This window comes from Thunnus albacares, chromosome 9 (assembly GCF_914725855.1).
Source record: "Thunnus albacares chromosome 9, fThuAlb1.1, whole genome shotgun sequence".
Lineage (NCBI taxonomy): Eukaryota > Metazoa > Chordata > Actinopteri > Scombriformes > Scombridae > Thunnus > Thunnus albacares.
Window position 1 is genome coordinate 35,053,227 of NC_058114.1, and position 24,834 is coordinate 35,078,060.

The window sequence follows — 24,834 nt, forward strand, 5'->3', positions numbered from 1 at the left end:
TGAGGTCTTTACCTGACTCGAGAATTAATGTTATTATTACTTGTTTCATAGTGGAAGGAAATGTCACATCATCAGTTGCTTCTTTTAATAAAAGAAATAATTGATCTTTTAATAAGTCCCAGAAGTACCTATAGAAAGTAGGGAGAATCAGTACCTGGAGATTTGTCTAAAGATAAACCTCCTACTGCTTTATCCAGCTCATCTGAAGTCATATGAGTATCACATAACTGAATAAACTCATCGTCTATGCAAGGAATAAGATTGCTGAAGTGGTTGAAGAAGGAGTCTGCATCAGGAATATAATTCACCACAGAAGGAAACTAATACCTTGGTGACCAAGGTTGGAGTTCCTGTGTATTATTTGAAGGCTGCTAGTCCGACTTCACTACAGCTTTTTGTCACCGCCCTGCTGCCGCCGCCTGATCCTGTCCACTTTTTGGGCGAGGCACAGTTTATTTGAACGAGGGGGGACTGGCACGTTGGAGCAGGTGATTAGGTCCAGAAGATGGCAGTAAAGCAACAATAAAGATAATCGCTGCATTATAAGAATACCAGAGAAGAAGAAGAAGAGGAAACAAAACATCCATGGAACAAAACTGAGATCTTTTTCCGGGTTCATGGATGAACGTATTCCTGACTGTTAAACTGTTGTTAGAGTGCTGAACAGGACGCTGTCGTCCAGGATGCTGCTGGTTTTGTCTGAAGACCATAAAGAACACCTCGCCTTCCTGCCGAAGGTTGACGCTGCAGGTAAATAACTGCTCTCCCGCTGCTGTGATAGAGGATCAGGGCCATAACAACAACAAGCTTCTAATGTGACCTGCTGACTGTCAGCTGAATGTGCTGGTTGTGAACACAGTATGTGTGCTTCCGCAGCTTGGACCAACTACACTGGCAACAGTGTGCTACTGGGGAAATATATTTAATTGTCTGTAATCATAATCATAATCATAACCACCATCATAACCATCGGGTTTATATCATCACGTTCATAATAAAAACTTAAAAGCATCAGACACACTGTTCCCGTAGTGTGTGAACATTGAGGGAAAGTCTCCAGTCAAACACTCTGTCAGGTTCTGTCCTCACACATGACTGGGACATGTCAGGGTAACTCATAATGCATTATCTTTCTCTCATTTATAATACACAGAAGTGCAGTAACAATTCAGATACTATACAGTACTGAAAAACGATAATCAGCAAAATGCACAAGGTATTAAATTTAAAAGTAGTTGTTATGCAGAATGTCCCCTTTCAGAGTGTTATATTGTGTATAAATAGAGATACACAGTATATGTTTATTTGGAGATAATTTGAACCACTTTACATGCAGTTGGGTAGTTAAATCTAAAACTGCATCTTATTGTAGTTTTGATGGTAAAATCTTAATCTCCCTTAATCACAGACTAGTAGTACAAATACTACAAAATTGTATTTATGCACAGTAATTGAGTAAATGTACTAAGTTGCATTCCACCTCTGATGATACATGATGATATTTGTGCATTAAAATGCACCATTCAGTCAGGAGGGCCTTTTAGATATGGAATCTGTCTTTGAAAACCCTCGCAAAATCTCTTGACCTGATGTGAGAGGAGCATCCCCTTCACAACTTAAAATGCCCTCATGATTTCATGTCTTCTTGAACAGATTTTGATTTTGTTTTTGTGCACCTGAAACATTATAAGTATACATATTTATTCCATTGCTGTTTTAAGATAGTGGAACAAGACATACATTCATATCTCTAATGTGTTTTTTTTTAAATGCTGTGCTTCTCTTGTCTTTCTCTTGGTGTGTGGGAAAAGTCAGGGGGACCCTACCAGATCTGAATGCTCTTTGCTGCATACATTTCTTCAAACCATTTGTGAGGCTGGTGGACAAGGGTCATTGGGCAGCAAAATAAGTTTAATTTATTTAAAGACTTAGATTTCATGCACTTTGACATATATTTTCTTACTTGTGTATATATACATACAGTGTGATGTTACTGTGTATGTTTCTAGATGTCAGTTAGCACAGCTCTGTGATTCAGCACTGTAATGAAATGAGTGTGAACTGTGTGATATTCTGTACCAATCAAACCATTTATGACAATAAAGCAGCCCTCTGCATCTGGCTGACACCATAGCCTCTGTTTTTAAAATATTTGTTTTTGAGGGGGAAAAGACATTTGTTCTCTGTGTGGTATACTGAATCTCTTTCTGCAAACTATTATCTCTGTGTATAACAACTGAATGATATCAGCATAGTTCCCTAGGAGAATGATGACATCAGACATTTTGTCTATATAATCATAACCCCAAATAAGAATTGAACACATTCATCGTTTTTTGGTTTAATATATTGAGCATATGTGGCCATGTTTTTTGTTTGTCCTCAGTGGTTGGTGAGTTTGGTCGCATAGCACTGGAGTTCCTAAGGAGAGGAACCAGCCCCAAGATCTATGAGGGAGCAGCCAGTAAGACATACTCCATTCATTACACACTCCCTACCAAGTAGCTGACTGGGCCACTCCAACACTCCTGGCCACTACTGTGGATGAAATGACCATAAAATGACAATGACGTTGAATCAACAGCTCTCTAAAACAGTTTCACTAAAAACTGAACATCGTTTTAAAAAAGAGCTTCATTGAACTGCTTTTATATCAGGTTTTATTTTACATATTTATGTCAAGAACAACAAGGTGACTTTTTGTGAAACCTGCTGAATAAAAATCTGTTTAATTGAAACCCCTAATACATGCACAGTACTAAATGGACTGTGTGACAGATATGCACACTTTATGGGAATGAGACAACTTGCCCCAGTGGTAGATGGTTAATTCTACATGTCTCCCATTATTTATATTAGTCTCACAATCTTCGTTAAACTGCTGTTTTAAATGGCAGATATTATAGTTGTTGAAAAAAGTCTGTGTTGCTTCACTGTGATGTTGTTCTCTGTGCAGAATGATGTATGTTCAGAGTTGGTTTTCACAATCATCTGCTGAAGGAGGAAAGTTCCTCTGTGCTCACCTTAAATCTCAGTGCACATATATTTAGAATGGACTTTACAGTGAAGAAGTAGACAGCTTGTAACCAGCAGTTAAACATTTGAAATGAAGAATATTTGCATATTGATTGTTGGTATTTTTCTTTGTGGGAGAATGAGTAATATGTAATTTTAAGATTTTTTTAACAAGGTTATTGAACTTTTTTGTGGAAAAAACATCAGACACAAGTATTAATCAAAGCAGAGTATTTTTATATGTCTAAAACATGTCTGGAAATGAATTTTAAATAATTTGGTACAGCTCAAATCATAAATAACTAAAAGGAATAGCATGTAAAGAATTTGGCACTGTGTACCTCTAACCAATATATCACATGATAATAAGGGTGCTTTGAGGTCATTATTATTAGTGCTTAACAGAACTGAATAAATCATTAGGACACTTCTCAATGTCATGCAACTTTGACATCCATGCTACCTAGCAACTGCCAGGACTTCAAAGTAAATCCATAATTGCACCACTGCTTACAGGGAAGCTGTGTGTTCCTGTGGAAATGGTGCAGCATGGAGTGGAAGGCCTGATGTTCCTGATGACAGAGAGCTCCAAACACATGGTGACTCACACACACACACACACACTGACCCTTCTCTCTGTGATAAAATGGCAGAGGTTCATAAAGACTGTTTGATGTCATCTATAACACTAAAAACATCTAATGAGCCAGATATGTCACCAGCTGTGTTGAACATTTAAGTATTGAAGGAGTCAACTGCTCCTTGTGTCACTTTCCCTTGTGAATGTGTTTGTTTGTTTGTGTAGATCTCTGAAGTGGATTTCCTGGACTCAGTGATGGTTTTGGGGTTTGTTGAAGAGCTTAACCAGATTCTTCTACAGGTAATTTATAATCTGTTTTCTTTATCTAAGGAGATGATTCAGTGTTTTCCCTAGGTTGACTTCTTTGGGGTGGTGGGGGGTTGCTAATCAAAAACTCAAGACACTCATCAGCCGCACATTTCTCCATTCTCTGTTAAAGAGCGGCTGAGATTGACACTAAAATGAGAATTGCTGGTCCACCTTAAAGGTCAGCCCACCTTAAGTGAGCCTGGTCAGGTTAGGTTAACATGCAAGTATGGACTATCCACTGGGCCAATTGGGCTGGTGCCTGGGGGCCTCCAACCTCTGGGGAGCCTCCAAACCCCCACCGCCTCATCCTGGCTTTGCTTTTTTTTTTTATCAAATCAAATAATTTAATTTAGTGTGTGTGTTGAACCACAAACCAATGAATGAAGAGTTACTTTATTTGCAAATAAGAAAAATATTACGATTGGTTTGCTGTCTGTCTCATGACGATGACAATGAGTCAGGTCAGGTGGTGACCGTGGGAATTAAGCAGCAAGGCTGGCCAGCCGGGTGTGACAGATGCTTTGAACATCATTGGTAACAAATGTTGAAGCAGTGAAGCAGCAAAGAAAAAGACAAAAAAGAAAAGGTTATCAGAGACATTGAACTTCAGTTCATGAATTAGCCAAGCAGGTAGCTCCTGGTCTGAAAAGTGAGGCCAGAGGAATATATACTGTGTTGAACATACGATAATATAAGACTTTAGGAGGACACCTGCATGTTCTTTTTGTGTTTTCAATAAATGCAGTCACCACGACAACCATGACACATTCCCCTGGAAGTCACCAGATAACACAGTCACACCAGTGGTTGCTCATAGTGATGGCAGCTGGCTCCTAAAAGCCTTATCAATTTTACTTTAATCAATCAGTCAATGTGTTTATTATCTACGCCAACCATTTACGTAAGTTAAAATGCACTCAGAAAGAAGCATTCACCTCATAACGTTTCTTATAATGTGGGAAACAAAACATAGCCTATAAACTGGCAGTGCAGCTGTAGTCTATCTTGTGATTTTATACTGTTATCTTCAATCAGAAAGTGGCCCATATTCAACCGATTAACCTGCTTTGTCATTGTGCACGCACTACAAGTAGAGTTTGTGGCTAAATATTGTGTAAACTGTGTAGTCACACAGCCAGTATTCACAAGGTTTGACCAGCCTACTGTCTGTTTAACTTGTGACCATCAGTCTGGATACTGCAATGAGAGCGTTTCATCTCAAGCAAGCCCTTTAAAAAGATTAATTTCAGAAAAATAAGTGAGGAAATGTGAATGCTTCTTGGTGGTGACACCATTTAATTTACCTAATGTAATACAAAAAGGACCAGAGGAATATATACTGTGTTGAACATATGATAATTTAAGACCCAGGAGGACGCCAACATGTTCTGTTCATGTTTTCAACAGCTGCCAACAACAACCACAGCACAGTCCCCTGAAAGTCACCAGATAACACTGGTTAAACTGAAATACCGGCCGGCATGCTAACTTCAGCGACCCGCTTTAATTTCCCGCTCTGGCGTCACACACAAAAACTCTGAATAACAGTAACTGCAACAAACTGAAGTTCAGAAGTTTAAACAAGCTTCTTAGAAACAGAAAGAGATAACAGAAAGATTAAAAAAGAGTGAAACTAAAAGTGTAAATGTGAAAACTGTAGCTGACAACAAAACAAACACTGCACCTCTGTTTCCCACTTAGGAGCAGAGGAGATACTAAATACCAGTAATGTCTCACTTCGCTCTAAATCCAGACACCACAAACGGGCAAAGAAATGTACAAAGGAGGCTGGAGTTTTTTTTCCTCCCTGTGAATTTTATTTAGTTTTTTTCCCTAAGCCTCGTGGGCCCTCTGCACAGCCCATGCATTAAAACAGCGTTGATGCTGATTTCTCTTGGGAGGGCCAAATTCCAAATTCCTGGGTGTGGCCCCCCAGGGCCCACCCATAATGCCGGGACTGTGTGCAGGTGGATGGGGAAGTCAGGTGATGCAATTGGCGGGAAAACGGGTAACTGCAGGGCAGGTCTCAAATGACAGGATAGGTCAGTGACAGCGAAAATGGCAACAAAGGATGATGATAGTTTGACCTGAATTGGCCGTTGTGACAGACTGAGTGTGTGAGGGGTTTTGTTTTTGCAGCTCTACCTGCAGCACCACAATCAGATCCGCAATGTCCTAAGTCTGCTGCCCTCCAACCTGCCTGCCTACCACAATGTGGAATGGAGACTGGATGTACAGGTGTGTGTATGTACGTGCGTATGCTAGATACTGTTCAAGTCTGTCTTAACACAATACTTAAGTGCCAATATGTTTGTAGAAATGGGTCTTAGTCGCTGTAACAATTTCTTCTCTCCACACTGACATTCAAGCTATTCCACTGGTACATGACTACATTGTAAGAGATGAGGACAGAATCCACAGCTCTTGTTGTGTTCAAAAATACATTCAAAGTTGTCTGAGTGAGCTAAATCATGTTGGGATCTTCCAAAGTCTGTTTAGTACAAGATACCCTGTCTTTGCAGATTTGATAGCTGGAATATTTTTGCAGTATTTGTTGGGTTTTTTTTAGAATGTTTTTAAATTACTTTTTAAACATAAATAGACAAGGGGCAAAGAAATTATAAAAGTAAAACAAATATAATACAGCTTGAACCACCTCACTCACACCAACCCTCCCCTCAGACTCCTCTGGGCAGAACAATACAAACTACTGGTAAGAAATAGTAAAAATTCATAGCACATCAGCATTTCATACTGAGACTTCATATCAGGAAGTAATCAACTAATATAGAAACGCAAGATTAAAAAAAAGAAAGACGAAGGACAAGAAGACAAATAACAAAACAAATACACACATACATAACCATGTACATATATGCATACACACATGCTTCTTAAACTGAAAATACTATATCTACTTACATCTCTATACATGAATTTTCTGTCTTAGCGATCTTAGCATTTCTTCCGTTTTATGAAACAGTACTAAGGGATCCCATATTTCCTTTAAATGACTCCTGTTTGTTTCACAGTATACAGTGGTGCTTGAAAGTTTGTGAACCCTTTAGAATTTGCTCTATTTCTGCATAAATATGACCTAAACATGATCAGATTTTCATGCAAATCTAAAAACTAGATAAAGTTAGTCAGGGGTTATGCAAAACAATTCCACAATAACGTAGGGTGTTATTGTGCTCACACAGTGTGCGAGTGAAAATCATGAGTAGCCGCTTGATATTTGTGATTGTGTGAATTTTTAGCAGCAGCGGTGCACCGCTGCAGAAGGAATATAGGGGAAACACTGAATGGTGTGCATTGCACAGTTGCAAAGGAGAAAACCACTGTTCTCCAAGAAGAACATTGCTGCTTGTCTACGGTTTACTCAAGACCATGTGGATAAGCCAGAGGGCTGTTGGGAAAATTTTCTGTGGACGGATGAGACCAAAATCAAACTTTCTGGCTTTAATGAGAAACGCAAAAGGAAATGCAAACATTGCATTCCAGCATAAGAACCTTATACCATCTATGGTGGCAGTATCATAGTTTGGGCCTGCTTTGCTGCCTCTGGACCAGGATGAATGGGCTAAAATTCCTCCAAGCCAATCTGCAGGCCTGATAAACATTTACCAGAAACATTTAGTTGAAGCTGTTGCTGCGAAAGGGGGTCACACCACTTACCGAAAGGAAGGGTTCACATACTTTCGCCTCACACAAATGTGTAAGATTGGATAAATTTCCTCAATAAATAAAGGAATAAGTTTAATGTTTTTGTTTCATTTGTTTAATTTGGTTCCCTTTATCTAGTTTTAGGACTTGTGTAAAAATCTGATCATGTTTTATGTCATATTTATGTAGAAGTAGAAAAAATTCTAAAGGGTTCATAAACTTTCAAGCAGCACTGTATATGTCATTTTTTCTAATGCCATACAAGACACCATCTCCTTAATCCACTTATCATTACTTCTACTTTTCCAGTTAAGGGCTAAGCTCAGCCTCTTTGCTTGAAAAAGACACATGTTGATGAGCACATACAGGCCCTTTTTATATTTAGAACCTTTGGGTATAAATTCATGGTAAATACTCTGGGTTCAAAGGGGAGCTGAACTGAAACCAACAGAAAACCAGTCCTTATCAACTTACATTTCCATAAGCAATGAAGAAGTGTTCCTTTGACATCATTACATTCAGTACAAGTACAAGCACTACTGTCAAATTTGTGAATTTTGACAGGTGTAACATATGTTCACATCAGCCATTTATACTGAATTAACTTGAAAAAGAGTTTGGTAGCCTGCTCTAACACTGGGTCATAATTAGTTTGTGCTGTATTATCTATATAAGGGACAACCTTAATTCCCAAGTAGGTGAAACAATCAGAAGGGGGGTGATTAGCAGCCACACATTTCTCCGCTCTCTATTTCTCTGTTTAGCATTGTCAGGTTAGGCTAACCCATTGTTGCTAACCTCGGAGCTAACCCTCAAGCTGCAGCATTTATTAACTGACAAACTGTAGTCTGTACTGTAAAAAAGGCGAGAGAGAGAGCACCAGATAGAGAGAGAGAGAGAGAGAGAGAGAGAGAGAAGCAGTGGTAGAGCGAGCTAGAGAGTGAATGAAGAGAGGGAGCACTGGTAGCGAGAATGCCGGTCAATCAGATCAAAAAATGTTATTTTCTGATTGTTTCACAGCAGTTATGTTCTGGAGGACAAATAAACACGCCCACACCTCTGCTCGACCCTGCAGCTGAACACCACACCGCCTGATTTGGTCTGAATACGGCCTTACTGATAAACTTTTCCACTGCTCTGCTCACATTCACCGTCACTTTTCTGGTGCTCGCTCTCTCGCTTAACCCATGAATGTATTATAAGAGCTGGATACTGGACTAAAAATTGAGCCCATTCAGTCCTTTAGGAATTGCTCACCTGGCGCATACACCAAAAAATGTTTTTAGCTTCCAGGTTTGCTTCTGCGTTGTGCGGCCCACTGAATATGCGCAGTAGTGTTTCCCCCGCTGGTCCTGTCCACGAGCTCCCACTTGGCCCATAGATTTTACATTGTGACGACGTCACGGATTTTTAAATCGCTTTTCTCGGCTTGAGGAAAGTTTTACAAACATAAAACCTCCATGGATCAAAAGTTCATAATAGAGTCATAATTCGGGGGGTCCTGTCAACAGTTTTACAGGCGTCTCTTTTACAATGGTGGTCTATGGGGAAAATCCTTTCCCCATAGAATATTCACTGCAATAGCGCAAGTGGCCACTGGGAAAAATTGGCTGCAAGGCTGAGTGGCGGCTGTTATTATACATCCATGGCTTAACCACTCACTCGCTCAAGTACTGCCCTATTCATAAAAAGGAGTTATGCTACCTGCAGTTTCCCAGGCAACGACATAGACGTTGACTCACGTTTTGAAACAGCGCTGCTCAGAGGCTCCCAAATGAAATTGATTTCCGAATAAATATTAGGCGTTATTTTTGGCATTTAAAAAAAATATTTTTTGGCTTGGCAGGGGTACTCGTTGGCCTGGCGGCCTGCCAGGCCTGTACTATTATAGAGGAAACACTGAATATTGATTGATTTGATTTATTGATTGGGACAGTGTGCAGTTTTAAACATTAAAGATGCACTGCACTGGAGTTAGCTGGAAGCTAATTTACATCTGTAGTCCCCCACAATCAAAACATACAACAGCACAACAACAAACAGTACAAAGCAAAAAAAAACATGATATGGTACAATATATAGTTTAGATTGTCTGTGTCTGCTGGGTTCTGAAAGAAACAAGAAGCAAATGCACTCAAGAGACTTCCTTTGATCTGGACCGAGTTGTGACTAACTTATTGTCAAAAAGGACATAAACAAACTGCTTGTGAGGATCAGTAGAAGAGAAGCTGTGAGGAAAACGAATGAACAACACGGTCGCAACATCACCGGCTAAACTGACAACATTTGGTGAGGGGACAAGTATAAATAAATACATGTTATGTGCTTTATTCTGTAACATGAGTAAATCTACAACCAACTACTAGAATGTGTCCTCCACCACAACTTGGTTAGTACTAGTTTTAGCTCACTCAGACTGCTGAAGCCTCATATTAGCTTCATATCAACTTTGGAATGTATTTTTAAATATGCATACATATTGACAAGTCAACATTGTTTTAAGACAGACTTGAAAAAAAAACAGAGCCTGTCTTGTATTATTATTAATAATCATTATTGATTATTATTCAACTGCTGTATATTCAAATGGATAATGTAATAGATAAGTGAACATGTTTACTGTTATATTCTGTTAGGTGTCGTCTTTTTGTGTCATTGTGTTTGTTAATTTAGTAGTTTTTAAGTCAGTCAATTACTAAGATCAGACCAGTGAGTCACTTTCCACCAGCAGACTTTGTGAACCTGCGAGTATGAAATTTGGAAAGGAGGAAGTCAGAGTACACTAATTAACTAATTAATAATAATGAATAATTAACTAATTAACTAAGTCAGAATACACGGAGAAAACTACGTAGACTGGTTTTGTGTTTTCACCACTTACAGCTATAAAGGTTCAGTTTAGCAATATTCAGATTTTAACTTATTTTCTTCCCTTTGTTTCTCTATCACTCTCACTGTGATTTCCTTCACTCTGTCCTGCCAGTTGGCGAGTCGTTCAGTCCGTCAGCAGGCCATTCCCATGCTGACACTGCGGCTGCTTCTGATGAGAGGTTGTGGCAGCTGCACTGACCACAACAGCAGGGTGCTTCAGACAGACCCCAGCACACTCCTGCACCTCATCGCCACACTGGAGGCTGCTCTCACTGCCATGAAAACCAGTCACACTCGCCGCATATTACGCAACATCAAATAACATCCATACCCCCCACACACACCACCACCATCCACCCACCACAACCCCCATCCCTGGTCTCTTTCTGTGTAACATGTGGCAGGATATACACATAACATGCCTTTTATACCTGGAAAACATTAAGCAGTCTCTCTGCAGTGTTGAATGTTTCTTTTGTTTTGAATGTTAAACTAGATTTTTAATCCATCTGACTAATGAAATGATCAGTACTTTATTACTCTTGAGTCACGATATGTGCCAGACAGTACTGGCTGCATTGTGTGCAACGTTTCTACAGTGCTGCTGATATTAAATTAAAGTGTAAAGCAGAGATGAAAACAATGTAAAGATAGAAAGGCTCTGACTTCAAGGAGTACAATACATCTGTGTCAACATGTGACTGGAACAGAACATTACTTACATGTTGTTAATGATGCTGAGTGTTTAAACTGAGCAGGGGATGGACAGTCATTCCTGTTTCCAGTGAAAGCAGCATGTTATGTATTCAATTCATGCTAATGTGCTGCATAACAATGCTTTTTTGTTCTGTATGATGTCTGATTCTGAGCCATGTTTTATAAAGGCACATCAAGCTTGGTGAAAACTTTGCATAGTCGAGGGTGTATTCAGGTACACACAGACTTTTGCCTATTTATCCTATTCATTGGCCAACTATTGCATTCTATGTTTTGCTGCAATTTTAAATCAGTAACAACAATGACAAGCAATTGTACTAGCTAACACAATATAATGAAACACAAAATAATTGAATGCATAACTTAGATAATTAGCTATAAGCAATATGTCCCTCAGTAATGAGGGCTGTTCAAATCTGGTGGTCTTAACCCAGTTTAGGCCTGTGTTTACTCTGTTTTTCTTATTATCAACAGATCCTATGAAACGACCCAAACCGACATGTGTTAGTGCATCTCAAAAATACTTTCTGACCTCTACCGTGTGTGAGGTTCTCAGGTCATAGTCCCTTGGTTCCTACTGAAGACAAATCTTTATAAACTCCTCACATATACATTGTTTCTGCTTTTTTTTTTAAAAAAAAAAAAAGGCTCAGAAATGTCCTTAAACAGCTGGTCACTGTAGATTTAAGCAAATGTTGCTCAAACGAGAAAATAATGCATATAGGGACTATTTTCAGCGGTGGATGAATCCACATTTCAAGATTCAAGATTAATTTATTATCATTTGACAACACAAGGGTGTATAACGATATGTAGTTTGTAATCCCTTTATGCTACTCACAAAAAACAATTATATAAATGGAATAACAAGTCATAAAAATAATACTATTTTTTATATTGAAGTGCAGAGGATGAATGGAGGAGCCTTAGCTGAGGACAGAAACTACTCTGTAGTCTGGTGGTACGACTGTATCTTTTGCTAGAGAGCAGCAGGGTGGACAGGCTGTGGCTGGGGGGGGGGGGGGGCTCCTTTGGGCTCTGTGCAGGCACCTCACCTCACTGATATCACTGACACTGGGTAGATTCGCACTGATGATGTTCTGGGTAGTTTTAATCACCCACTGCAGAGCCTTCCTGTCTTGGGCCAAGCACATCTCATTTGATGCTCTAGTGAGTATTTCTGGCAGCAGGATGGTGTGTGTTGGATTGAGTCAAAATACACTACAGGGTGTCTTCATAGTAGTGAAGGAACACACCCAGTGCAACAGTATAGCTCATTGATGTGTTCTCTATGGCACAGATGAATAAAATAGCAGACTTTCAGATTATTTTCAGATTAGACTTTGATATACATACAATACTAATATTTGTTTTTGGTTTACGTCTTGACAGTAAGATACAAAAATCATGGATAGGCACAATAGGCACAAATCAGAAATAACCTAATAACTCATAATACTGTGTACAAAGGCTACTTGGATTCTCAATTTTTGCCACCAATATACTTCAAGTAATAACAGTAAAGCAGTATCATTGTTTGAGTTACACGGTGTATAATGATCTTATCATTGAAACACAATGATTAGCTGCATATTAATTTTGAATACTTCTAAACACAATTCTTACACACTAAAAATTAAACAAGGCTGTTGCACAAATTATACAAATTTTCCAAATGTAACCCAAGACTCCAAATGTCAAATTTACCATATTTGGTTTAAGTAAGAGAAAGAGATGAGCAGTCCGGTCCTGGTTGTTGATGTCATGTGGCTTCTGCCATCTTGTCTGCAGCCAGGTTTTCATGATCTAAAATGCCTTAAACCCCACTTTCTCTTAACCATACTTACAACACATTGCTTTTTTACAAATCTTTAACAATCTAGCAGATTAAAATGTACAAATACACATTACACAAACACACATATGCTATACATTTGTCCCAACATGGTTTTCTCACCAGTTATAAAGCTTACATGTCACTATCTTCTGCCTAAGGCCTGAACTGTGTACACAAATAAAGCTAATTAAGTATTTCATGTAAATTAGAAAAGAGGAGAGAAACAGATAAAGCTGCACCAAGACTCCATATATAGTTTGACCTCCAGGGTACTGCAGACTTTTGAACAGTTCATGTCCATAAAACAGAGTCAGGAGGATGGAAAAGTATATTTACAAAGGTACATCTGACATGCCATTAGGCCCCTCCATTAATACCTAGAACACCAAGGACCAATCTCCAAGCCGTCTACTTTCTCGTCAACTTCTCTTCTTCCCTCTGCGCGGCCAGTGGGAGATTCCAAACCCAACTGTTTGCTTCTTGTTCTGTTGATGTTTGTTCCCCCTTACCCTAACTTGCATCCGTGGCACTATACACCCAACCTTCTCACTAATCCCAACCAGTTGTCTTCTGAGGCGTTTAACCTGGCCGCAAATTTACTTTAACCCCGACCAGTTACCTCTGCTACGTCTAACCATAAATCCTAACCCCAACCGCGGAGGTGGTGCCACGGAATACACAATTGTAACAGGAGGGGAACATTATTTAAGGTTGGAATAGACTTCGACACAACACTTTTGTATTCCATCTGTCGTCCGCTCTGAGAGAGAAGAGAGAATTTTGTTAATTGACAATGCATCTCGGTTGTGCATCATACATTTTTCAGACCGTAGAAAAAAATAAAATATTTTATAAATGTTGTAATCGTCCAGCACGGCGTCATGCATCACCTGACCATTTCACTTACACAGGAAGTCGGTTGGCGAATTCAACATGGCAGTTGTCTGCTAGTAGAGGATGAGTTGTCTTAAGCAATGAAACAATCAGGCTTTCTTAAACTATAAGACAGTTGACCCGTTTCACTTTGTTACTTGCTTTTGACGCTGGTCCGACATGGCCCAATGTGTTCAGTCTGTGCTGGAGTTCGTCCAGGATTCGTTCGTCCCGCTGGTGGCCGTCTTATGCAGCGAAGAAGCGGAGAGAGTGACTCGCAAGAACAACCTGAATTTTGCTGAACTGCTGCGGCCTTTCTGCAGACTAACGTCCGATGGTAAGAGCAACTATTTAGAAGCCACCATGTCCATCGACTGTCAGTCTGAAATCTGTCGCCAACTGAGCTTTAGTGAGGTAGCTAGCTCGTTAGCCTGAGCGGGGTACACTGGACACCAGCTTCGCGCTAACAGACGGCTAGCAGACCGGATTGTGACTAAGCAGCTGTGTATTGACAGGACGGGCATACGAGGTCCAAGCTGGACATCTGAGAGGGCCGAGTGACACCTTACCATTCAGAGCTGCTCTTTTCGACTACGTTCAGTCAGCCAGTAAACAATTCTGTTAGTGTTGGATTATCAGACCTAGCAACAAATAGATGAAGCGGTAAGTTAAGCAAGCTAATTGGCTAATGGGCTTTAGAGCAGTCCACACATGAAGGCTAACCTGATAGCCAAGTGAGACTAAGGTGCAAGCAGTGTCATAAACTGTTGTCAACATAACGATAATGGAGAGAGTCACTGTGAATCATGCATATTCTGCCCGGACTAACTCCAGCAGAGCTACAGCCAAGACACACCAAGTCCTGTCCGAGTCATGATTAAGTCCACAAGGACTGGAGAATGACTTTCCATTGTTCAGTGCGAGCTCAGGTTTAACCGGTGTCCATTAACTATCCGTTTAATTCTGACATTTGAGAGTTATCCCAGAACCTCCAGAATCACTCAGGGCACGTTATCTTCTGCTTGAACTGGAGCATAAAAGGTGCCACTAGTATTCCAAAGCAGCTGCCTGCATAGCATAAAATTGCAGCATAGGTGGCACGAATTTTGTTCAGCAATTATTAATTGTGGGTTACAAATGACTGATTTTTAAAGCAAAAATCTAATTTTTATTTATGTTGAATGATCAAACAATTGTATTCTGATGAGCTCAGTACAGACAATCAGAAATCCAAACTCAGCAGGTCTGATGGAAGCAGAATACATTGTACTGTTGCACATTGTTGGCTCTGGGTTTGAGCTGTTAACAGCCCTTTTTTAAAACTTTATTAAACATGTAATAACAATCATAGCCAGGGATTTTCAGACAGAAATCATATATTACAATGACATTAGGACAAGATTATAAAGTACTTAACTTTAACATTTTACAAGCTTTCTTGTTAATACAAGCAGTACGTTTTGCAAGAACAAAATGTACTGCTTGTAATCATTTCAAAGACTGAAAGGATGGCTTGTGATTGTAAAGGTTATTAACTTAATTATAAATAATGTGTTTTTGCCAACTATAGAATACAATTAATAATGCAAAAACTAATTATCTTTAGCACAGGAATTATTGAGTTATAAACATACTGACATCTTGTGGACCCCTGTGAGATTGGGGACATGACCAAAACAATTGACACAAATCTTCAAGGCACAATTCACAAAAAGAACAGCTGACATCAGTGTCCATTTTTAATATTTTTGTAGAAAAACCTTTGACAGATAATACAGATGAAAAAAAATGCTGTGTAGTACTGTGTGAACAACAGTGATTCATATATTGGTCTTGCTGGGTTGCGTGTTTGCTAAAAGGCAAAACAGTGTTCATTTGTCTGTTTTTTTAAAAGGGTGAATGTGTGCCATCCATCTATACAAGAATATCATGCATTAAGGCTGGGTTTCTCATTGTGTACAGATGTGAAAAGTTCTTATTTTACAGCATGTTTTGGCTGATTAAGAAGATAACCAGTGGTGTGAGGTAGTAATGACGGGTTCCAGTACAAGATTTTTTTATGGGCCCTATTCACTGCGAGATGTACGCACAATCATGCAAAAACACATGTAAAATATTAGAGACAGCTCTTTGATTTTGTAATCAGGTCAGGCTTTTACACACAACAGACATGAAAAATAACCATTATAAAAAGTAAATACTGTGAATAAGACTTAATGTTTTTTCTATGGTTGCTGGTTCACAGTGGCATAGTGATCAAAACTTTGATTTAATCACCAAGTGGCTCAAATGACAACCTGTGCTGTCCAGAATCCTTAACAATGACCTTTAAATCCAACTTGCTGGCTCTGGTGTTCCAAAACTGACAGGCTAGCTGGTCCACTCAGTCTCTTTTCTCTTACAATTGTTTTAACTTTGAAAAAGAAAGTGACAGGTAATGTCATGAACAATAGCAGACCAGAGCACTGAATGTACATATGACTGAATAGTGATCCACTGTAAGCATCTTTGTAAGTTGGGAGAGACTGTCACCAGGAGCTCTGATGGCAATGAACTTCTGCTAGTGCACGCTGCCATGCTAATGCTACTGGGACCAGGTATAACAGGAATGTTCACCAGTGGACAACTATTTATTAAAAAGCCTTCCAATTTTGTTAGTGTAACAATGTTATCCTCCAGTGCATTTTTCTCCTTTCTCCTCTGAAATATGCTTTTGTGTTGTAAAGTCATTTTTGGCTCTGTGCTGCTTGCTAAACTTTTAGTTAGCTAGAAATGATGTTTCCCGGTCAAATGCAAAAAAAAGTGTCACATGATGAAATTGATGCTAGAATACATAGTATTTCCTAGCAATCACTGCATATGATAAAGTAAAAAAGCAATGTCCACAAAGTATTTAATTAACTTGCACAGTTCATTTGTTCATAGTAAATTAATTGCCAAATATACATAAAATGCTAACATACAGACATCAGAACTTGTGATTGCAGTTTTATAGTTACAAACTTGGAAATGTGATAACAACCATGACAGACACAAGCTAACCTTTATTGGAGGTATGCTGCTGTAGTTCTTGCTGTCTGTCCATGACTTGTACTTACAGCAGTTTTTTTACTTTGTCTTAAATGAGACATTAAATTTTGCAATTAATCCGTGGTTCACATGTGTGCTGAACTGTGGGGGGTGATCTGTATGAATCACAGATCAGTCACGTTCCGTTACACTGCTACAAAGTAATGGTGCATGCATTGAAACTGACTTCATCTTACATGTTAATGGTAGGGGCCCACACCACCTGTATTTGAGTGGAGGGGTCGGGCCCCATCAGGCCACGGGCTCCAGCGCAGTTGCCCTGGCTGCACTGCCTATATTTACACCAGTGAAGATAACCTTTTGCCTCCACTAATCCTCTCGAGATCACTCACTTTAGATGTTGGTATAGCTGATCACACAGCACAGATAGAGTGATTAATATGTATTTATTGTATTCTGTCAGATGAAATTTGCTCTTTGCTTGCCACGAGATATGGCGCCGAATGTCAGACACTTGGTACACAGCATAGGCTTACGTCATCAAAAAGTCTGCAAAGTAGCTCTTTCTAGGCAACAAGGATGCTACCGGGGTATCTGAAGAACACTGCGGACTGTTTTGTGTACAATGTATTTGAGGTTTTTTTTTTTTTTTTTTTCAAAAGAAGGCTCTGGCAAGTGCCATTCAGGTCAGACGGTGACGAAAAAAACAGATCAAGAAGAGTTTGAGTGCATGAAATGTAGTTGTCTCGCTATGCAAAAGGAGAATTCAACTTGGTCAGAGAGCTTAAGATCCACAACAAGAGGTTCCAATCACACTTTGGACAAGAACCAATTTGATGTCCTCCTGGAGAAGATTAAACCTCTCATCAGCAAAATGGACATTGGATTCCACCGTCCCATCTCTCCAGACGAACGCTTGGCCATCTGTCTAAGGTAGGCTATTGTTTGGGTAGCTGATCAGCTGTTATTGACAGCTGTTAGTGTCCTGCTAAAACTCTGTTTACCCACCTTTTTATTTGTGGAATTGAGTATCTACCTCTTTAAGATGATGAATGAATGAATTATAATTTATTTATTTGACAATTAAAATACATAACGTTAGCTTATAACCACACAGCAGTCTTTGTTTTTGTCTTTGAAATTAATTGTATCGATTATATTAAGTATCATTGTTGCAAGTTGATAATTTGTAATTATTAGTGTCACTGCGATCATTGACTGGGGAGTTAATAGTTGGCCCCACATTTATTTTACCACTGCATCAATGATAAAGTTGTATATCCTAATATTGTTTGCTTTTAATTAACTTGTATGCTATATTGACACATTTCACATATCTAGCTCCTTGCATAGCTTATTACACAATTATTCTATTCTAATGAACATGTTTGAATTTTTACATTTGTTTGAAGTACCCTGCCCCCAGTCTAAACTCCTCTGACACTAGGATAACAGCCTGACAGCATCCCCCCCACCCCTACCCCGCACTCACTTTATACTTTTTATTATGTGCATCTTCTATTATTACTTTTTTTGCTTTTATTATTATGCATATCTTTTATTGTATTTTTATTACTTGACTGAGAGATCCACTCAAAAATTGTACCTGTACCTGAACAAATCTCAACAAGTCTTGAACTTGAACTTGAACATTGTCCAAGATGGTTTGTATTGCCCTTTTAATGTAGGCTATGATCTTTCTTTGTGCTCCAAGCAGGTACCTTGCTACTCAGGACCCCTACTCCAGCATTGCCTCCAGCCACCGTGTCAGTTTCCACAGTGGCGACAATTGTCCCCGCTGTTGCCACAGAAATTTGGGAAAGCTTGGTAGGGGAATACATGCCCATTTCCAGAAAAGAAGATTGGTAGGGAGACTGCCAGTGACTTCCAGCAGAGATGGAACTTCCCCAACTGTGTCGGTGCAATAGATGGCTAACACGTTGTCATCCAGGCACTGTTCTCCCAGAGGAGAGATCCAGCATGGATCTGGGATTAGTTTAGCTTTTGTTAAGTTTCAATTGCAATGCTGAAATACATTAATGCTGAAATTCAAATGTCAAATTGATATTCTTGGATGCAGTGGGTTGAAAGTAACTAAGCACTTACTCAAGCATTTACTCAAGTACTGTACTTTCCATTTGATGCCACTTTATACTCTTTACTCCACTACACTTATTTGACTTACCTACAATGCTGATGTTACTGATGTTGAGAAAAACTATTTGATATTTATTTAAGTGTAATACATTCACATGAGAAAAAAATCTGCCCAGAATTCTGAGAAAAGTTTTCATGAAAAAAATCTGCTCTTTTTTGAGAATTCTCATTAATTAAAAAAAAACCCAGTTATTTTTATGGACGCCAATCCAACTAATTTCTATTGAAAAGCTATTGTGATTTGCTATTCTCTCATGTCATGTTTTGTCCTGATTACATCTGATTAAATAATTTTTCAAATTACAGTATTGTAGTTATCATTTGATTGCATTACTTTTTGATTGTGGTAAAATTATCAATTTAATATGATGTAACTGTATTTGGGGCCTGAGCCTAAAAAAAGAGAAGCAGATGAAATGCACAGTAGCATATGTATTATAGAAATCATGACAGTATATCTAAAGTCTGTACACAAGGACCTCAGTGGACTCATAACTTTTTATTGTAACAAAACATGTCCACATTTTACTTGTGTGCAGCAAGAAAATTTCAAAATATAACATTAGAACAGGTTTTTTTTTTTTTTTCAATTGAAACACAGTCTCTAAGATATTGAAAAAAATCTTTTCAGCAAACATTAATTCAAAAGTACTTTTTTTGTCATAAATTGAACAAAATAAAACAAAATAAAAACATCATTGTCATCATTTGTTTATAGGACAAATACTCAACAGAGGGGTGTTCCATCAAGCTGGCTAACTGGATAGCCTGGTTCATTTCGATAAGCCTTGCTAATTTAAGTGATTAAGTTTCATTCATCACTGTGGCTTATATGAGTCCAGGCTCAGTAACCATGGTAACTTAGTCAGCAGAACTAGCCTGCTCCGTTGCAGGCTTACTGTCCAGCTTAACTCAGCTGCATGTCAAAGAATGTCCGACAGACGGAAACAGACTCTCAAAAGACGGTTCCATCAAATGTCTTTTCGCACTTGCAACCCTTTTATTTAAAAGCTTACATTTATAATTTTAGAAATAAAAGTATGCTAGCGTTATTTTGAAGTTACTTATTTATTCATTCACTCATTTTGTTCAAGCAGTGAAGACAATAAGAAATTAAATAAAGTCCAAACCATGTCCTTCTGCTGTGTTTAAGTGTATACAGTGGTAACTGCTTATAGTGATCACAGTTACAATGATCAGCTGTTTAGACAGACAGAATCATACATAAACAAAATTTATGCTGTTTAAATAAGTTGCCTATAGAAATCAAGCAGTCCACCTACAGTATTCATTCTGGGTCTCTTCATACATGACAAGATATGGAAAAACATTTTAAACCACGTAAATCTATTTTTGTACTTACTCCCATGATAAGCGGCTGCTGCTCTGTGAACACTGAAATCATGACAGAGACAGAAAATCATTTCCTCTCAATGACAAACGTAGTCTCCCCAAAACTTATGACAATAAGGGGGGGGGTTAAGTAAATTTCATGTGCACGCTGCATTTGAAACAGCTTTATTTTGAAACAGTCATTAAAATTCTGTAACTTTATATTCATGTAGGCTAATAAATATATGTCAATTAGATGGTATTCTGTATGACAAATAAAGAAAAAGAAAAGGTTATAAGCATATTTGACCCAGACAAACGTGATCATTATAAGTGGCTTCCACTGTACTTATATCCTCCAGTTTCCAGTTAATTTTTAACTTTCAGTGATGCTTGTAAATGGACATCCTGTGAAAGAGAAAATGTGTCAAAGAGTATGATAATGTTGGAAAGTTCTCTTAAGTTGCCTACACCATAATTTTAAATATACATCTGATATTATCTAGCCTAGTGATAACATAACCACAGTCTCTAATCTGAATGCTCATTTATTAACAAATAAAGATAAAACCATGAGTGGGAACAAGCATCGCTCTTCACTTTCACCATGCAGACTTATCAAGCCGAATGCGGGGATTGAACCATCATCCTTCTAGTAATAAGTTTGTTCCTCTAACCTTTAGGCTATCACTGCCCACCTACATAGATACATTTAATCTGTCATCAAATTTGTGCCAAGTCATTTCCTTCACCTTGTTAATTGTAGCAGAAAAAAAACGCTCTAGTTTTCTTTTCATTTTGCGACATAGTATTGTCTTTTTGACAATTGACTGTTCTGGGCTGCTTATGTACTCCGTGCACACGCACACTTCAACATTATTCCAGTCTGGCTAGACTTGGCGTTGACTAGACACAGTTAAACTGCATTAGTGGAACAGTTTGAGCCTCAAGTGAAAGTTGACGTTAATTCTAGCCAGACTTTTTCAAGTAAGCGCAGCTTTCTTTAACTGCGTTGATGGAACACCACTCAGGTGTCCAACAATTCAATAACAACTAGTTTAACTCAAACTTGAAGAGCTGCTGAACTCGGTGAACTTAAGTGCACAGTACCTAGATCGAATGGATAGCTCACATATCAGACTGATGTGAACTGGGCTCTGTGTGATACAGTCAACAGTTCGATTTTGGTTTCACCCCCTCAACATTGGGGTGAGGCTCAAGAGGAATAATTCCTTTGGGTCATGTTCTTTATTTAGCACAGCCATGAGGCTCTCTTCAAAACAGTTGTCTGCACTTGGACATGCCCTTTTTGCTTTTTTTGCCTTTAGGGCCATGGGGCTAGGAAGGTTTCTTGGATGGCTTGATATTATACACTGCTTGAGGCTGACCTGCCTGCTGGGTTGCTACTTGGGAGGAATGGGTGGTTGTAGAGCCTTGGGCTCTAGTAGGGTGTCATGGAGAGGTGGGGGAAAACCTGTTTATGTAAAGGAGGGGTTTGAAATGCCTGGAGTGAGGATGCTAAATATGAGGGCTGAGCTGGGGTGTTTTGAGGAGACTGAACATTCTGCAGTATCTGGTCAGAGACTGAGGGAAACTGGCACAGTTGGGAGACTTGTGTCTCTGGTTCACTGGAGTAAGATGTTGTCTGGGTCACTGCCATCAGTTGTAGTACACATAGTCTTCCTTCCCTGTTTCCCACTGGTTGGCCTATCTTTTAAATAGGGATCAAGGAAACTCAAAATGGAGCTGTACTTCCATTTCTTTCTCTCTCTTCCTTCAGCACCACTCTTCTTTTCATTCTGTAACCTTCTTTCCTTCCTCTACTTGTACCTTTAGTTTTTCCATCTTTTCCTACATTCTTCTTCTGCAAAAACAAATCAGAATTTCTACGTAACAACATGATGGGATTCACTCTTGCTAAGCTAATGTTTTCTGGTCACCAACAGTTTATATAGCTATGCTTGTGATACAAAGCATGGCACATCACTGTGTCTGCATACATAGCAATGTATATAAACAGCTAAACTAATGTTAGCATTAGATTTAGTTATATTTATAGTTAAAGTTATATGCCTATTCACAAACCTGGTAGCCCCATCTGACTGATGACATTTCGCCACACATTACTTTTCCCTCCAAGATCGTGGTATGCTTTTGAAGTTGTGTTGTAGAGTTTGGGGAACTGTTATCTCATTGGTTACACTTTGAAAGTTCAGTGGCGACCAAGGTCAAAGTTGAAATAATTTGAACTTTGAGCATGGTGGTCTGTGGCATATCAAGTGGTGCGTGATGCCAAGGGTAGTGGTTCTGCCTAGTTAGGTGACACCGCTATCCCAATAGGAAAACAATGGCACAAGCAGCGCAAAGTGGTTTTACCACTGATCATATGTGGGAACCTTTTAAAGATTGTGAAACAGAGATTTCATCGACATCTCAAAGTAGTGGCTGAATTACTGTTCACCTGACCCACAATTAAAGAGGCACTCCCAACAATATTGTATTGCACTTCCATAAAGTTGGGGGAATTACAAAACATAGTTTTTTTTAAATAATTGAAACCGATTATGCAGAGTTATCATGACTTTTAGTCTCACGAATAAAAACACTGCATCCTACATTTTCTAAGTCAGGTTTGGAAGCCGCCTTGGAATGTGGTTTACTCACTCTATCTCCGGTACTGAGCAATCACTCAGTAGATCCAGTATGTAAACAAGAATCTTATCCAAGAATATGTGTGTGTCCTCCGTTTCAGTGCCTTCTTTCAGTCCCACTAGTCTTATAATAATACTTCTGTTTTCCAGCTCCAGTCAACTTCTTGCTGAAGAGACAGTGGCACCAGTGTCCAGCAATCAAATCCAGTCAAACAGGATTGTACTGAGTAAAACTGTGAAACACAAGGAGCCTTTCTGGCGTCTAGCATGCCTTTTTCACCATGTCACCTCACGTGACTCCCACCCTTAAGGCAGTTGTCTTCATACTGCAGACCTTCACTGAGCAGCTGATGTCACTGTTTTGCAAAAGCTCCATTTACTCCGTACACACTGAAACACCAAGCCAGTGTTTTAAGACTTACACACTTTGGAGTGTGTTTATCTGGGAGTGTGTGTCTCAATTTTGGAAAAGCTCAGTTCTGGGGGCAGAAGAAAACACCATTGTGGAAATAGGACTGAAACTGAGAGAAAAAGATGCGTTTACAAATTTAGCCAGTGTAGTGGGGATGTACATTGCATAAGTCACAATGTTTGTTTTCCCCTATCTGGCTTGAATGTTTGAAAAAAAAAAATGTTGTCAGCCTGCTTTTGATCTACATGGGGAAAACACTGCAGAAAAAGGTCCAGTCAACAAAATAAATGTCCTGGAATTGTCAGTCTGTTGGGAAAATTGATGTTATTGAAGACACTGATGTTACTGCAAGAGCTGACTGATACTGGAATTTCAAGATTGATATTTGAGTTTAAAAAAATCCAAAAATGATAACAGCTGATACTCTTGTTTTAAACAAAATGCATAATAAGGATAGAATTTTGTTTTAAAAGAATTGTGGCCAAAATATGTAGTAAGCAGAACATTTTACAGTGTAAAAATACACTTACCAGTGCTCTCTGGTGGACAAACTATGTATTTATATGTTTGACATTTCTGTACTGCCACTTATTGGTACTTATCAGCCAGCTAGTCCTCCGACCACTCAAAGCGCTTTACATTACATGCCACATTCACCTATTCACACACACATTCATACGCTGATAGCAGAGGCTGCTATGCAAGTTGCCAACCTGCTCATCAGGCGGAGTTTCTAGTCATTCACACACACACACACCATTGGCACTGCCTTTAGGAGCAATTTGGGGTTCAGTATCTTGCACAAGGACACATGACCTGGTGCTTAACCAGTGATTAAAACACTGAATAAAACAGTTTCACCTTAAAAATCAGTGTTTTTCTGACACTGTTCAGCAGGCACAGGACATCCGGCAGGGGCTGCTAGCCGAACTACTGCTAACGGTTGTTCAGCTTGTTTCTCTGAGAACTTAAGATCCAGATGTTTAGCAGGTTTTTACCAGGAGCTGAATGATCCGCAGAGGTCTCAGAGATTCAAACTCAGAGATTAAAACAGTAAAAATACTGAATAAAGCTGTTTCACGTAAAAAAAAATCAATATTTCTCCGCGATGATGTTTGGTGAGCACCAGACTTCTGGGAGGGGCTGCTAGCCGAGCTGCTGCTAACGTTTGCCCAGCTTGTCTGATAACTGAAGATCCAGACGTCCGATGACTTAAATCCTTCATGTGGTTAAAAGATATAGTTAAAAACGACCAAGATCAAAAAAGTTTATCATGAAAATGTGGCTTAAAACTGAATAAAAATCCATTTATAAGTTTCTGTGAAACAACCACAACGCCAACGTATTATCTTGTATGCATATACTCTTTGGTAGATGCCATTGT

General features: G+C 39.0%; 2 protein-coding genes across 4 annotated transcripts in view; both read left to right on the plus strand.

Moving 5' to 3' along the window:
• The first annotated feature begins 552 nt into the window (after positions 1–552).
• Positions 553–11,769, plus strand: commd2 (COMM domain containing 2). 2 transcript variants are annotated; one of them, XM_044362009.1, is made up of 6 exons: positions 553–750; positions 2,387–2,464; positions 3,532–3,614; positions 3,821–3,895; positions 6,044–6,152; positions 10,554–11,769. In XM_044362009.1, exons 1-6 carry the CDS (start codon positions 684–686, stop codon positions 10,637–10,639), a joined length of 498 nt encoding a protein of 165 aa, XP_044217944.1. In that variant the 5' UTR covers positions 553–683; the 3' UTR covers positions 10,640–11,769. The 2 variants fall into 2 exon arrangements, with proteins under 2 accessions (XP_044217944.1, XP_044217943.1); XM_044362008.1 differs by having other exon boundaries at positions 556–750; positions 6,044–6,142.
• Positions 11,770–13,870: 2,101 nt separating this feature from the next.
• The window catches only part of trappc8 (trafficking protein particle complex subunit 8), an 86,376-nt gene continuing 75,412 nt past the window's right edge, over positions 13,871–24,834 (plus strand). For both annotated transcript variants that reach the window (XM_044362006.1, XM_044362007.1), the window contains exon 1: positions 13,871–14,205. In XM_044362006.1, the coding sequence (XP_044217941.1) occupies positions 14,049–14,205 (157 nt within the window). In that variant the 5' untranslated portion in view covers positions 13,871–14,048. The remainder of the gene's footprint in view (positions 14,206–24,834) is intronic.

What these genes read in the sequence shown, in the direction of transcription:
- commd2 (XM_044362008.1), top strand. Translation starts at nt 684, where the DNA reads ATGCTGCTGGTTTTGTCTGAAGACCATAAAGAACACCTCGCCTTCCTG. An exon ending in GCCGAAGGTTGACGCTGCAG is followed by an intron (nt 751 to 2,386) that starts GTAAATAACTGC and finishes GTTTGTCCTCAG; the next exon opens with TGGTTGGTGAGTTTGGTCGC. An exon ending in TTAACCAGATTCTTCTACAG is followed by an intron (nt 3,896 to 6,043) that starts GTAATTTATAAT and finishes TTGTTTTTGCAG; the next exon opens with CTCTACCTGCAGCACCACAA.